General features: G+C 37.9%; 1 protein-coding gene across 1 annotated transcript in view; it reads right to left on the bottom strand.

Moving 5' to 3' along the window:
• Positions 1-289: 289 nt before the first annotated feature.
• The window catches only part of ARHGEF12 (Rho guanine nucleotide exchange factor (GEF) 12), an 86,691-nt gene continuing 74,069 nt past the window's right edge, over positions 290-12,911 (bottom strand). Inside the window, 8 exon segments of the mRNA XM_012644875.1 lie at positions 290-4,330; positions 5,390-5,462; positions 7,215-7,531; positions 8,370-8,840; positions 11,078-11,311; positions 11,624-11,703; positions 11,838-11,924; positions 12,446-12,533. Of these exon segments, the coding sequence (XP_012500329.1) occupies positions 4,320-4,330; positions 5,390-5,462; positions 7,215-7,531; positions 8,370-8,840; positions 11,078-11,311; positions 11,624-11,703; positions 11,838-11,924; positions 12,446-12,533 (1,361 nt within the window). The 3' untranslated portion in view covers positions 290-4,319.

Here is a 12,911-nt window from a genome sequence, read left to right as displayed (position 1 = left end):
TTAAATGGGTGAATTATGTGTTATGTGAGTATCTCAATAGAGTTGTTAAAAAAACAACAATGAAGCTGCTCAGATGCTAGGGCAATCCCAGCTGCCAGCACTGTCATGGAGGTTTATATATTACAGAGACCAACTAGCCAGTCACACGAGTAAAGATGCTCCAACAAGCAGGAAGATGTTTGGGAGTCACTGCCAGTAAGATTTGATTACAAGCTGCACCACTCCTCAACTTTTCTAATGTAACATGGATAAGACAAATCAATAAGAATACAAAGAAAAAGTCACATACTTGGTTCCTTTAAGCTTATTTAATATTTGAACTCTTATTTTCTATTTTCCCAGACCCCAGAAAACAGAAAGTTTTTAAATGACCAATATTTTGTTCCAGAAACATACAGCCTTATCAGCTAATTCATAAAAGAGCTATTTTACAAAGGTACATCTGGATAATTAGAACAATAAAGTCTTTTAGGCATTTCAAAATGTGATCAGTAAAAATACATGATTATTAATAAAGTTTTTTAAAGATAGTTCCAGATTTTTTTTTAAAAGCAATTTCTGTTAAAGAGTACATGATTGTATGGTGAACAAGGAAAATAAAATGTTCTAGTAGGAAGAGGCTTATTAAAAATAACCAACAGTGTGCACATTACAGCTACCATCTTTGCAGTACATCTGCTTAGCCGTTGGCACCTGGAAATGGCAGGGAGGGCTTCCTTCTAGGAGGTACATTTTTTTCCTACCAATTTATTATCAAAACCCTCAGTACCAGTGGGGAAGGTATAGGGAACCAGGCAAAAGGAACTCTTTTCTTAAGGAAAGAACAATTTTGCAGATCACTCTGAAAAGGGGGTAGAAATATCAGAAAAAACATGATTTATAAAACAAAAATTTGTAATTATAGGGGAAAAACACTAGCCAGCATGAAGTTGACTGTAAGGTCCTGCTAATTTTGTATTTTGAAGTCCTATGCACACAGTTCTCAATGTCGCCCTCTGTGACATACAGGAAAGGAAATACTGACCAAAGCTCTAGTAGTTCAAAATAACATCATATACCAATTGCAGAGGAGAGAGGTTCCAGTTTGAAATAATGGACGCCTCCTGTAATACACCAAATTTACTAGCATCAAAAAGGAAAAAATGATGTACATAAAAGACAATTTACAGGAAGTATAATTATTTTCTTTAGCTTCTAAAAATAAGAAAAAATGGAGTTTTCTCCTCTACTATCACAGTAGCTACTCCCTCTCCTCCCCAAAAAACAAACAAAAAAACTTTTAAAAAGGGGACTCATCCTTTCTAACAGTTATTAGAGGTTATTTTGGGGAAAAGAAAGCCAAAAAAGCTTATGAAATATACCTCCCATGCAATATAATATAATAAATAGTTACAATTTAAGTTCTAAAAGCCAACATAACTCAAGCAGTCCAAGTTAGCTGATTTTAAATTATGCAAAATATATGGCTTCTAAGGCAGTAATGATTTGAAATTATAGCACTTTGGGGGCTTGCTGATTTGCCTTGATTAACTCTGTTCTCTGTAAAGGAAGGAGACACTCCAAATGTAATTTGCCACTTAATAGCAAAGGGGCCATTAAGCCCACGAAGAGAGCACAGTGTCATAGCAGTTCACTTCAACAGCAAAAATGCAGCTTTCTTGCTCTGGGAAGGTTGCTTTGTATACCACCCTTATACCCTTCAGTATGGAAGTAGATTCCAACCTCTAGTCATGTAACTTAGAGAAAACCACTTTGATGGTAACCAGTCTCACTCAAAGACAGGATTAATATCTAATTCCAACATTCTGAAAGAGAGATAAAGACATGAAAGTCAAATGCATGTGATTATAATGGCTAAAATGAAATGGACGGCATGGGAAGCCAGGTTGGGAGGGAGAAGGACAGAAGTTAGGCTGGTAAGATAAAAAGAACACTCAAACTTTTGAGATCTTTTCAGAATTAGACTTCATCCTGGGGCTTTGTTTGAAAATCTAAATATGAATTTATTTGAAAGCACTAGAGCTATGGTCAAAGTATTTTTCCAATTAGTCCTGTAACAGTTCTAAAAAGAGGTTAAACAGCAGGAAAAGAAAAGCAAATAATTACTAAGGATAAGATACTGGTTGAGCTAGAAAAGAGACTGAAACTTTGCTAACCTAGAAGCTTCTTAATTGAGTGCTGGAGAATTATATAATTACCCTGTAGTGTCTCAAGTTAAGATGAAAGTTTTACCATATTTATTTTTCTCCTGATTAATTGCCCCCTGATGGTGTTAGTGTCAAGTGGCTACAGGTGTAACCCTTTTAGTTGGGAGTGACTACATCATTTCTAGCAGCACAATATAACCATTTGGTTTCTACTTGTTCCTCCTAAGAGATACATACAGAAAGTTCCAAGTTCCAAGCTTCATTTATATATCAGCTTCTGCTTGTAAAATTTTTAATCCCACACTGAGTTAAATTATACTTGGCCTATAACTAAAAATATAATTCCAATTTATATATGAGGTCCAAAGATAAAAACAGACATCAGTTTTGAAAGGACAGAAACAGGAATCTGGACATAAATAAATGAGCTTGTTAAGTTGTAGTGGTGTTTATAAAAGCAGGCGGGAATCTTTACCATTTGTGGTGAGAAAAATCTTCTTTTTTTGGGGGGGGACTGCAGGAAAGAATAAAATTATATCCTGGCAACTCACAGAGTTCAGAGGGCACTACTGAAAGATGTGAGCAATGGATGAACTCCTTGTTTACTAACAGAATTTACAGATTTCATTTTAGTTGGCAAAAATATTCCAAAACATATATACCTAATGCACAAAGAAAACCACAGAAAGCCAATATAATTGAAGGAGTCCTCAAGTTACAATTCTGAAATATTTATCCTCTGCAGGGTGCTGCCAATACTACTATTTGTTCTAGAGCAGGCAGTTACCAACACCTTGCCTGCAGTATCCAGTGTATGTTCTGGTCTGCAATTCTTAAGGTCAGTCACGGCCCAGTGTGGAAAGAGCTATAGCAGTGAAGTCAGAGGAAGTGCTTCTGGAGCTGATGTGAGCAGGTCTACCTCCTCCACCACATCTTTCTCCACTCCACTGTTGGCTCTCCTTTTGACTCAGAGCCCTTTGGCACCATCAGTGCAAAATTTAGAGTCAAACCTCCAGGTACTAAAAATTTTACTGGCCTTGTAATCAGCAGTACCCGTGGCCAATGACAGCCATGGTTCAACTCAGTAGTGATTCAGTCAGTTAACCTTCCCGAACTCTTTACCCACTCCCATCCCGCCCTTCCTTGGCAACCCACAACCCTGCCACCATCTGAAGCATTTCTATTTGTTTCCTTTTATTTCCTGCTCAATCTGCAGGGATAGTTTTTCACAAGTGCCAATGTCTAATGTATAATTATAAAAATGAAACAATACCAAGAATAACAAATTTATAGTCAAGAAAATAAAATTTGCTTTCCTCTCCCTCCCAAATCCCAACCCTCAATAGAAAAGACAACAACAAAAGAAAACACACCCATTTTCAAGTGCCTGCTATTTAGTACATTGAGGATTCCTGTTAATTGGGGGTTGATCCCAGCTACAGAGAAGAGGTGCTTGCCTCAGGGTGGGAGGAAGCCCACCTACTCTCTGACCACCTGGGCAGCACACAGCTCAAGTCCTCTGCACATTAAGAGCCACAGGGCATACTATACCTTTGAGGTGACCCTCAGAAAAGCAGCCTACTAGACAGCAGAGGGCACGGAATATAGTTTAGTGAAGGCAAGATGCTCCTCCTTCCCCTTCTCACTTCCTCCTCTTCTTCCCCTCTCTACCCAACCTCCTAATACCCCATCTTGACCTCTTTGCTTTAGGAGCAACTGATCCTTGGGTGTACTAAATACAAAGGGCTAAAACTCTCACTACTCAATTAAAACAAAACAAGGCAAAATAAAAATTAAAATGTGCTTTCAAATACGGAATGAAGTCAAATAAATACATCTGATTTTCTCTTTTTCTTATGTCTAAGTACAATTTCATATCCTACACCCAAAGCTCTATACATTTGGTTTTTGTTCTGAATCAAAATGAATTTCCGATAGTGAGGAGAGCAGAGTGAGAGAATGGATGTTCCCCCACTGACAGACTAGTGCAGCTGCCACACTGTGAAGAACTAGTCCCGCTCTGGGCACCTTGGGACATGGCTAACCCCAGGGGGTTCACAGGCAGATCCTCTGTCACACACTCTCTCTGCGTCACACTGGAGCCAGGATGCGATGAGACAAGGCCGATGCTCAAAATCCAACAACCTGCAGTCACCTCCAGCACACATGGCTCTAACTTTTATCTGAGAAGAAGAAAGATATGTGGAAATCACATTAAGAAAAAATTAACAAATTAACAAATTAACATCGCAAAGAATACCCATGAAATCTGTGGGCATGGTTATAGCCTTGTTTCTGAACCAGAACTGTCCCATTCTAAAGCGTGGAAGCACAGGTGAGTAGAACAAACTGCTGCACTGAACACAGAGCCATCTGCAGTCAAGGGGAGATGAGTACAGCAAGACCTGAGCAGGCCCGTCCTCCACTCTAGGGGGTCACAGCCACACCAGGAAACCTCATACTGAATCTATGATTTACCAGGCTTCCCACCACTCTGCCTTATGCTTTTGAAACGGTGAAGAGAGAGAGAGAAGAGGGGATAGCCTGGGAACTGACAACTGCAGTTCGTCTTAGAGAAGGAAGAGTCAGCAGACAAGAGCTTCCACTTGATATATGATGTTTAGAAACAAACAGTTTTTAAAGACAAAAAAGAAATGGAATCTCAGAGAGTTTTCACTTTAAAGAATAATAAATAATTTCATTCAGTGACCTGTTAAGGCAGGATGATTCTAGAGTCTAGAAGCTACAATTATTTTTTGAAAATTTTTTATTTTTAATCATTATGGGTACATAATAGTGGTATATCCTTACAGGGTACATGTGATGTTTTGATACAGGCATCCAATGTGAATTAATCAAATCAGGGTAATTGGGGTAACCATCACCTCAGGCATTTAACATTTCTTTGTGTTGGGAACATTCTAATTCCACTCTTTTAGTTATTTTAAAGTATACCTTAACTTACTGTTGATTATAGTCACTTTGTTGTGCTATATCAAATATAGTTCATTCTATCTAACTAACTATATTTTTCTACCTATTAGCCAGCCCCACTTTATCCCTGCTTCCCCGCTACCCTTTCCCAGCCTCTGATAACCGTAATTCTACTCTCTGTCTCCATGAGATCAATTGTTTTTAATATTTAGCTCCCAAATATGAGAACACACGAGATTTATCTTTCTGTGCTTGGCTCATTTCATTTAACATAATGTTCTCCAGTAGAGTCCACAATTTTCACATACCTGAGTGATGCTTGTCTGTGAGGGCTGATCCAGCCAGCCTTTGGCAAAGAATGGTGTAATTTTCCTCCACCTTCTGTAAAATAAAACGCATAGGTTTTTCATTTGAACATCATGAAAAAGACAAAACAAAAACTTTTGAAGAGAGATGGCTTGCTTGCTTGCTATCTATCTATCTATCTATTTATTTTAGAGACAGAGTCCCGCTCTGCTGTTCAGGCCGAAGTGCAGTAGCATGATCATAGCTTACTGCAACCTCAAACATTCAGGCTCAAGTGATCCTCCCACCTTAGCCTCCTGAGCAGCTGGTACTACAAAAGAGTGCCACCATACCTGTCTAATTTTTTAATTTTTTTGTAAAGACAGCGTCTTGCTATGTTGTCTAGGCTGGCCTCGAACTCTTGGCCTCAAGCAATCCTCCTGCCTCGGCCTCCCAAAGTGCTGGGATTACAAGCGTGAGCCATCACACCTGGAAAAGGCTTTTTCATATTGCTCCCAGATTTCAACATTAACATCATTAAAAATTTTGTTAGTGCGAAGAAAAATGTTGATTTCATTCCTTTTACCAATTTCTCCTCTGAATGAATAATTTAAAACCTTCCCAAGTAAAAAGAAAGTAGAGGAGGTAACCAGGAAAAGGTAATTCTTTCATCCCCAGAAGTCACCCTGAAAATAGTCCCACATCATGTGGCATGAATTCCAGTCATGTGCCACATAAAGATGTTTCAGTCAACGACAGACTACGTATATGACAGTGGTCCCTTAAGATTATAATGGAGTATATACAGAAACCTGATATACGGCACTTGATACTGGCATTGCAGATCAAGTAGGGAAAAAGACTGGTATTCAGTAATGGTGCTGGGACATTTGGTTTTCCTTATGAAAATATATACATAAATTAAAATATACATTTCATCTAGATTTGTGTAAGTACACTCTATGATGTTCACACAATGATAAAAATGCATAATGGCACACTTCTCTGAACATATCCCCGTTATTAAGTGGCACACAACTGTTTTTGAGACTCGACCTTTTAGACACCTCATCAGCCACTGAATGATACTATATATTATCATCAAAAAGGGGGGGAATCTATCATATGAAGTTAAAAGAGAAACTAAGGGAGACTACTCTTTAGCTAAAAACCTAACAACACTTTTAAATCTGTCCCTAAAGCCTCCCAACTAAATGATGTCATGAAAAAATGTTTGAGCTCTGGCAGCTATGTCTACTGACAGCAAACCTTAAGACAGGGAGGGTCCTTCTTTCAGAAATTGCCACACAAGTCAGTTTTGAAATAGTGACATCTTCAATAACCAATTTACAAAACCCCCATTCATGACCAGGTCTTTAGATTATAGGAGCCACTGAAGCCAATTTCTATCTGTCATAGCATCTGGGAAACTACCAACGTCACCTAATGAGTCACAGATAATTAATAGGTTATAGCAAGTTATAGCATTTCCCAGACTAGATTCATAACTACATAAACCCCACCTACCTCAGCTTATTGTTCATATAGTCTGATGGAGGCCAGCCAACTACCCCAAGCTTTTTAGGTTCTTAAAATTAGAAATACACACAAACACATAGTTTACAGAGCTACAACTTTTCCTGCTCTAGTGATTTGTCATAAGATAAACAAAGCCAATCTCAGCTTTTTATCCAAGCATACTCCTGGATAATGGTCAAAGAACACATAGAAATCTAGAACCTGAACCACTTTATTGACATCAGCATTTCAATCATTCCATACTTCCCCTCTGCTAAATGTGTTTCTTATTATAGAATCAAGTCCCAAGGATGCTGAAGTATTAGGTACCTTTAAGTGTTCAAGGTCAGCCTCTATCTTATGAATATACTCCATGATCTGGCTTTGTGAATCTGCGTAAGAGGAGGGACTCTGGATCTCAAAACAGGAATCGTCCATAGCTCCCCAGCGCTGCTGGACCAGGAATTCTGGGGTGAATGGTGAAACTGCCCCATCGGAATGAGCATTCTGGGGAGCATGTTGCTGCTGGTGGGTGGAGTCCATAGAGGGGATGCCTGTCGTGGGTTGCAGGGTAAGTGAGGAAGCAACCTCCTCATCTGTGGAACTCTCCTGCACTGTGTCATAGCCATCAAGGATCAAATAATTTCCTGTTGATAGAGACAGAAGAGTTTGATGAGATTAGTAGTGCCATCAGAAAATGAGAAAACAGAGATGACACAGTATGCTGACAACTCGAAAAGCTATTAAAGAGCAGGGGGAAAAGCCATTAATTCCCAAGTTTAGTTTTAAGTACATCGGAATTTTCTCATTTCGGATTAAAGCTAAACTTACCAAACTTTCATAGTGATTTCTGAGTAATTTAATATTAGCGTTTTAAAAGTTTAAAGCTGGAAACTACAAAGTCTATGCTCTTGCCACCACTTCCCCTGCCAGACACTTGCCTAATGTCTGCATTTCTCCCTCACCCTGTGTTCCGTAACTACAAAAAGCTTGCTCTTGATACACAGCCTCTGCCTCACTCTGCCGTCTGCTGGAACACTCTGCTCCGAGGTATCAACACGGCTTTTTTCTCTTACTTCACTCAGGTCTCTGCTCAAATGCTGCCTCATCAAAAGTCTTCTTCCCTGATCATCCTGTCTGCCCTCGTTACCTTCTGTCCCCTTAGTCTGACTTATTTTTCTCCCTAATCTCACTATGTGACATCTACTTATTTGTTTACTTATTTACCATTCCTCTTTCCCCTACCAGTAATTACACTTCATGAGAACGGGATTTTCCTATGTTTTATTCACTGCTATTTCTCTCTGCACCTAGGAAGAAGTGTGGCATATAGCAGATACAGTAATTTTTTATTGAATGAAGGAATAAATAAATGCCACAAACATACACATACACATACACTTAGATACCAAAACAACATCCATTTCAGCATACAGAACAGTTAACAATGATTAAAATCAAAGTTTATATGTGAAAAAAACTTGCCTGAGATGCGTAAATTAACATCCTTCTCTTCCTTTTTAACTGCTCCATCACCTTCTGATGGATTATCATCACTATGTGCTTCACGGGCATCAAAAAAGTGCTCTCCACTCTCATCAAGACCCCCTTCTGGTTCTGCGGTAGGCATCTCTGGGGTCATAATCATGTGGTCCATTACTAAAATGTTACTTGCCTGGCTATCTTGGGATGCCAGTACCACTGAATCCCGTGGAGCAGAAGATTCAGTAGAAGTCCGTGGACTATAACAAGCTTCAATGTCACCAGTTCCAGTTCTACAGGGCGTCTGTCCTTCACCAGGATGATAGGCCTTAATATTATCAGAGTTCTGGATTCCACTGTCTGCTTGTACCCCCTGAGAGGCTGTCCTATATCTTGGGAAATGTTGCCAATCTTCCTGAGTGTTCTTCTCAGTCAAACCTAGCTGTTGAACCAGCAACTGCTTCAACAAACCCACTACAAGATTTAGAAAGGGTGAAAAAAGGGGGGGGAAAAAGCATATTGACAACTATAACCTCAGACTGCCAGAATTAAATTAGTTACCTAAATTACCAATAATCTCTAAAAGTAAGTGCCTTTTAATAACATACAGCCAAAATGTTAATTTTATACAATCATTGTTGGAAATGAAATGAATTATTTTTGGAAAAAAGAAGTAGAACACCATCTTCTAGAGAAGATTTAACATTAAAGTAGACTTGAAAAGATCTAAACATTCTGAATAGGAAGGTACTCCTATTTTGAACTCCTAAATAATCAATATCTTGCCTCCATTTTTTCTTCCATATAACTGGAATAATACCCCCAAAGGTACTTTTTAAGAACACTGAAAGGCTGTGTTAAGCTAGACAACAAAAGCTAAAAGTTCTGCTGTTTCCAGGAGACACTATGCATAGGCATTATTTTTTCTAATTTTATTGGTCACGCAGAACATTTCCTTTATTATTTATAATAACCCAAAGAATCTCCCTAAATAGTGCAGAAGAAAATAAAACTGCCTTGTAATAAAATTCCAATGATTTAGTAGTACATGTAATTTCTAGGGATAAGGAAATATTTATCAGTTTTAAAAAAATTACCATACTAGTGGACAGCTTCTTTAGGTTGTTGAAAAGAAGAACCAATTTAATTACAAGTGTGCAAAGTATATGCCATGAGATCACTCAAACAATGATATGGTTACTTGAACAACGTTAGTCAAACCATCAGAAATCATTAAAACTGTTAATTTGGGAGTATCTAGAATAAATTAGGTTTTAAATAACTTAACCCAAGCCCTACTTTCATCACTGCCTTAATGTCTACCTTATGTTTCCTTAGGCAGACTGTGTCCACATGACACTCTGTGCTCCTGCTCTACATTCCTCATGGCTTCGACACCCAAATCTCTTTTCTTTCTAAACTCTCTCCAAAGTTCCAGTCCTAAAACTCCAACTTCCTCCTAGTCACTTCTTCTTTAATGGCTTGTAATTCATTATCTTAATCTTGACATGCCTTAAAACTGAGCCTATAGTCCCCACCAAATTAAAAAAAGGACAAAATAAAGTCTGACAACAGGAAATGGGGGGAGATGACGGTGGTTCTTTTCAGACTCACATTTCTGACAAGAATACTGAAATTATCTCTAAATATTCCCTTTCCTTTGCCCTCACACCCAAACAAGTCAATTGTTTTAAGCATTTGTTGATTCCTCACTTTATTTTTCTTCCTTCTGATAACCTGTCTAGTCCAAATCCTCTTAGCCTCAAGACCAGACTGCTATGATGGCTTCTTTAGTAAGCACACCACCCCATGTCTCTTTGCATTCAAATCTTTTCACAGCTCTCAACCAGATTAGTCTTTTTTTATTAGTCATACCCTGGCTTCAAATGGTTCCCTACAAATAAAGCAATTGTTCTCAGCCTTTTTCCCACTTCAGTATACCTGAGAGATGTGCTATCCTCCCATTTGTAACAGTGACTCCCAACCAGGCTGGGAGGTGGGGGGTGGGGGGGCAGTTAACAGAGTGGCAAGGGTGTTTGTGCGCACACGCATGCATATGTGTGTAGCATGGCCATTGTCGGGAATACTACATTCTTCATGAGAATGCTAGAATAATATGTGTAGTATGGAAAAGCCCTCAAAACACTGAGATGTACCATCCTTAAAGTATGGAAGACCAATCTGGTATTCAAAGTTCTCAATGGCACATTTTCTACCTTTCCGACCTCATCTCTTACACTCCTTTAACTTACTGTCTCCCACAGGTCGACCTGTCCACTCAGTGCTCTCTGAACACCCTCAGAGTTTTCTGCCTCTGTGCTTTTGGTCCTATCATAATTCTTGTCTCAATGGCTTCTATTCTTCTACATAGCTATCTGAATCTTGCTCATCCTTCAAGGCAATAATCACAACTCTCTTTTTCTTTGATGTCTGCCTTCCTTCTCTGGTCACCCCAACCCAAATCAATTTTGACATACCTGCATTGTTACTCTTTGAATGGTTACTTAGAAAGGTGGGTTTCTTAAAAAAGGTGGGTGTTTCTATCATCATCCCAACTAGACTTGAAATTTATTTTCTGTTTTTTTAAAATTTAAACTCCCAACTATACTCAGAATAGACTATAAACTTCTTAAAGGGAAAAGTTATAGCCTATACATTATACAACTCTACTACTTCATAAGTATCTGGACTAAGTTATGAATAAAACTTACAATTCCTTAGTGCATCCAATGCCCACCGTTCTTCTGAGACAGACAAGTGTGGATCTGGGATTGTGATTTGATAATTTACTCCAACTTCCTTTAGTGTCCCATCTGCATGCTGCTCCTTTGCAAACTGTCTCTCAGCCACAAACAGATCGCCTACCTCTGATTTCCCAGAGGTATTCAGTGAATGAGACGGAGGTTTTGATGATATTAAGTGAGATTCTAATCCAAAATCTCTGTCTGTTCAATGGAACAGAAAAGGTAGAGTCTATTTTAACAAAACTTTTAACATGAAGAACATTCAAGAAATAATTGGGGAAAAAAAAGAAAACCACATTGACTACAGAGATCATCTGTTAAGCAAAATACAGCACTTAGAGGAGTGTTATATTGACACATAGAAGGCTCATAAGCGAAGTCTGTTAAACCAAATATCCAATGCCAGAACCTGCATAAACCATTATTAAAGTTTAATCCAGTATTAAAGTTTCTTTGCAATTTAACAGATAATGGGACTACATTTTTCTAGTTAAACTTATCAGATAAGTTTACCTGGACTCTGCAAACTAGTGACTGAAATGCCATGATGTTCCCCTTTCAATTTTGAAGGTTCTTCCTCATTATTGTCTCCTCTGTAGAAGAAAGAAAACAATCTTTTATCTTCATGAGGTACCAAACATCACTGCAACAAAATGTAAGACTTATCCTATTCTTTTCTCACCCAAAACACAAAATAAGTCCTACTACAATGCAAAGGAACACTCACTCGCCGGGCGGAGACTGTGGTAATGGAATTGGCTTTGTGGATTGCTCCTTCACCGATGCAGCCATCCGACAGATTAGGTCCTGCCAGCTTCAGGAAGTTTGAAAGGAATCCAGAATACAAAAGGAAAGAAAAAAAGAAATGCTCTTCAAATACAGTGAGAAAGCAAAAATAAAAACAAAGCATGCAAACCAAAATTCAAATCAACCAACCGACCAAACAAACAACAAAAAAAACTCCACCATGCCAGAGAATATCTTTATTTTGGCAACATACTATTATGGAGAGATTCCAAAACTATACCTTATAGAACAATCTAACAATATTTTAAGTATATTATTACCCATTAAAAAACTTCAGTTGACACTCCTGAGGATTTTTTTCTTTAGAAAATATACTTTCAATGGAATAAAATCAAAATAAAAGGCATTAATCTAAAAAGGAACAAGTTCTTACAAGGATGTCTCTAAAATAATACAGAAAGTGCTTGGTTTCTATATAATTTTTGGTTTTCAGAGTCCTATATAAAAAATAAAGTTAAATCTGTGGGATACTATACTTGAGATAATAAAAATATCAGTTAGGGCAAGGCAGCTATATCTAATACGTACACAGTCTTTTCAGAAACTGTCTGTGCCACCAGTTCATAAATTTGGGCTCCATTGTCTGACATAGAGATGACGAATAAAGCTTTGTTATCTGAAAAAAACAAGACACAAATTACCATTATGATCTAGAGAGGCCAAGTGGGATGTTTCTAGTGTCTTGGTAATATTCTGCATCTTAATCTAGATAAAGGTTACAAATGTTTACTTTGTAAAAATTCATCAAGCTATATACTTAAAATCTGTGCAACCTAATGTATGTTATGCCATATATGTTATACTTGAATAAAACAAAGATTATAAAAATTAACACTGATTTCACAGTAATTTATAAGAAACAAAAGATGTATAAAATCTAAATTACTGAACTGAATGCTATTACTCTTTGCATTTATTTTGATTTGCCCTTTTGCTAAGTTGTTAGTTAATAATATTCAGTGAATGTTGGAGAAAAGAGGTCACAAATTTATTT

The sequence above is a fragment of the Propithecus coquereli genome, unplaced genomic scaffold (assembly GCF_000956105.1).
Source record: "Propithecus coquereli isolate 6110/MARCELLA unplaced genomic scaffold, Pcoq_1.0 Scaffold222, whole genome shotgun sequence".
In the NCBI taxonomy this organism is placed as follows: domain Eukaryota; kingdom Metazoa; phylum Chordata; class Mammalia; order Primates; family Indriidae; genus Propithecus; species Propithecus coquereli.
The sequence above is the reverse complement of the archived record's forward strand: the minus strand, read 5'-3'. Positions and strand labels throughout refer to the sequence as shown.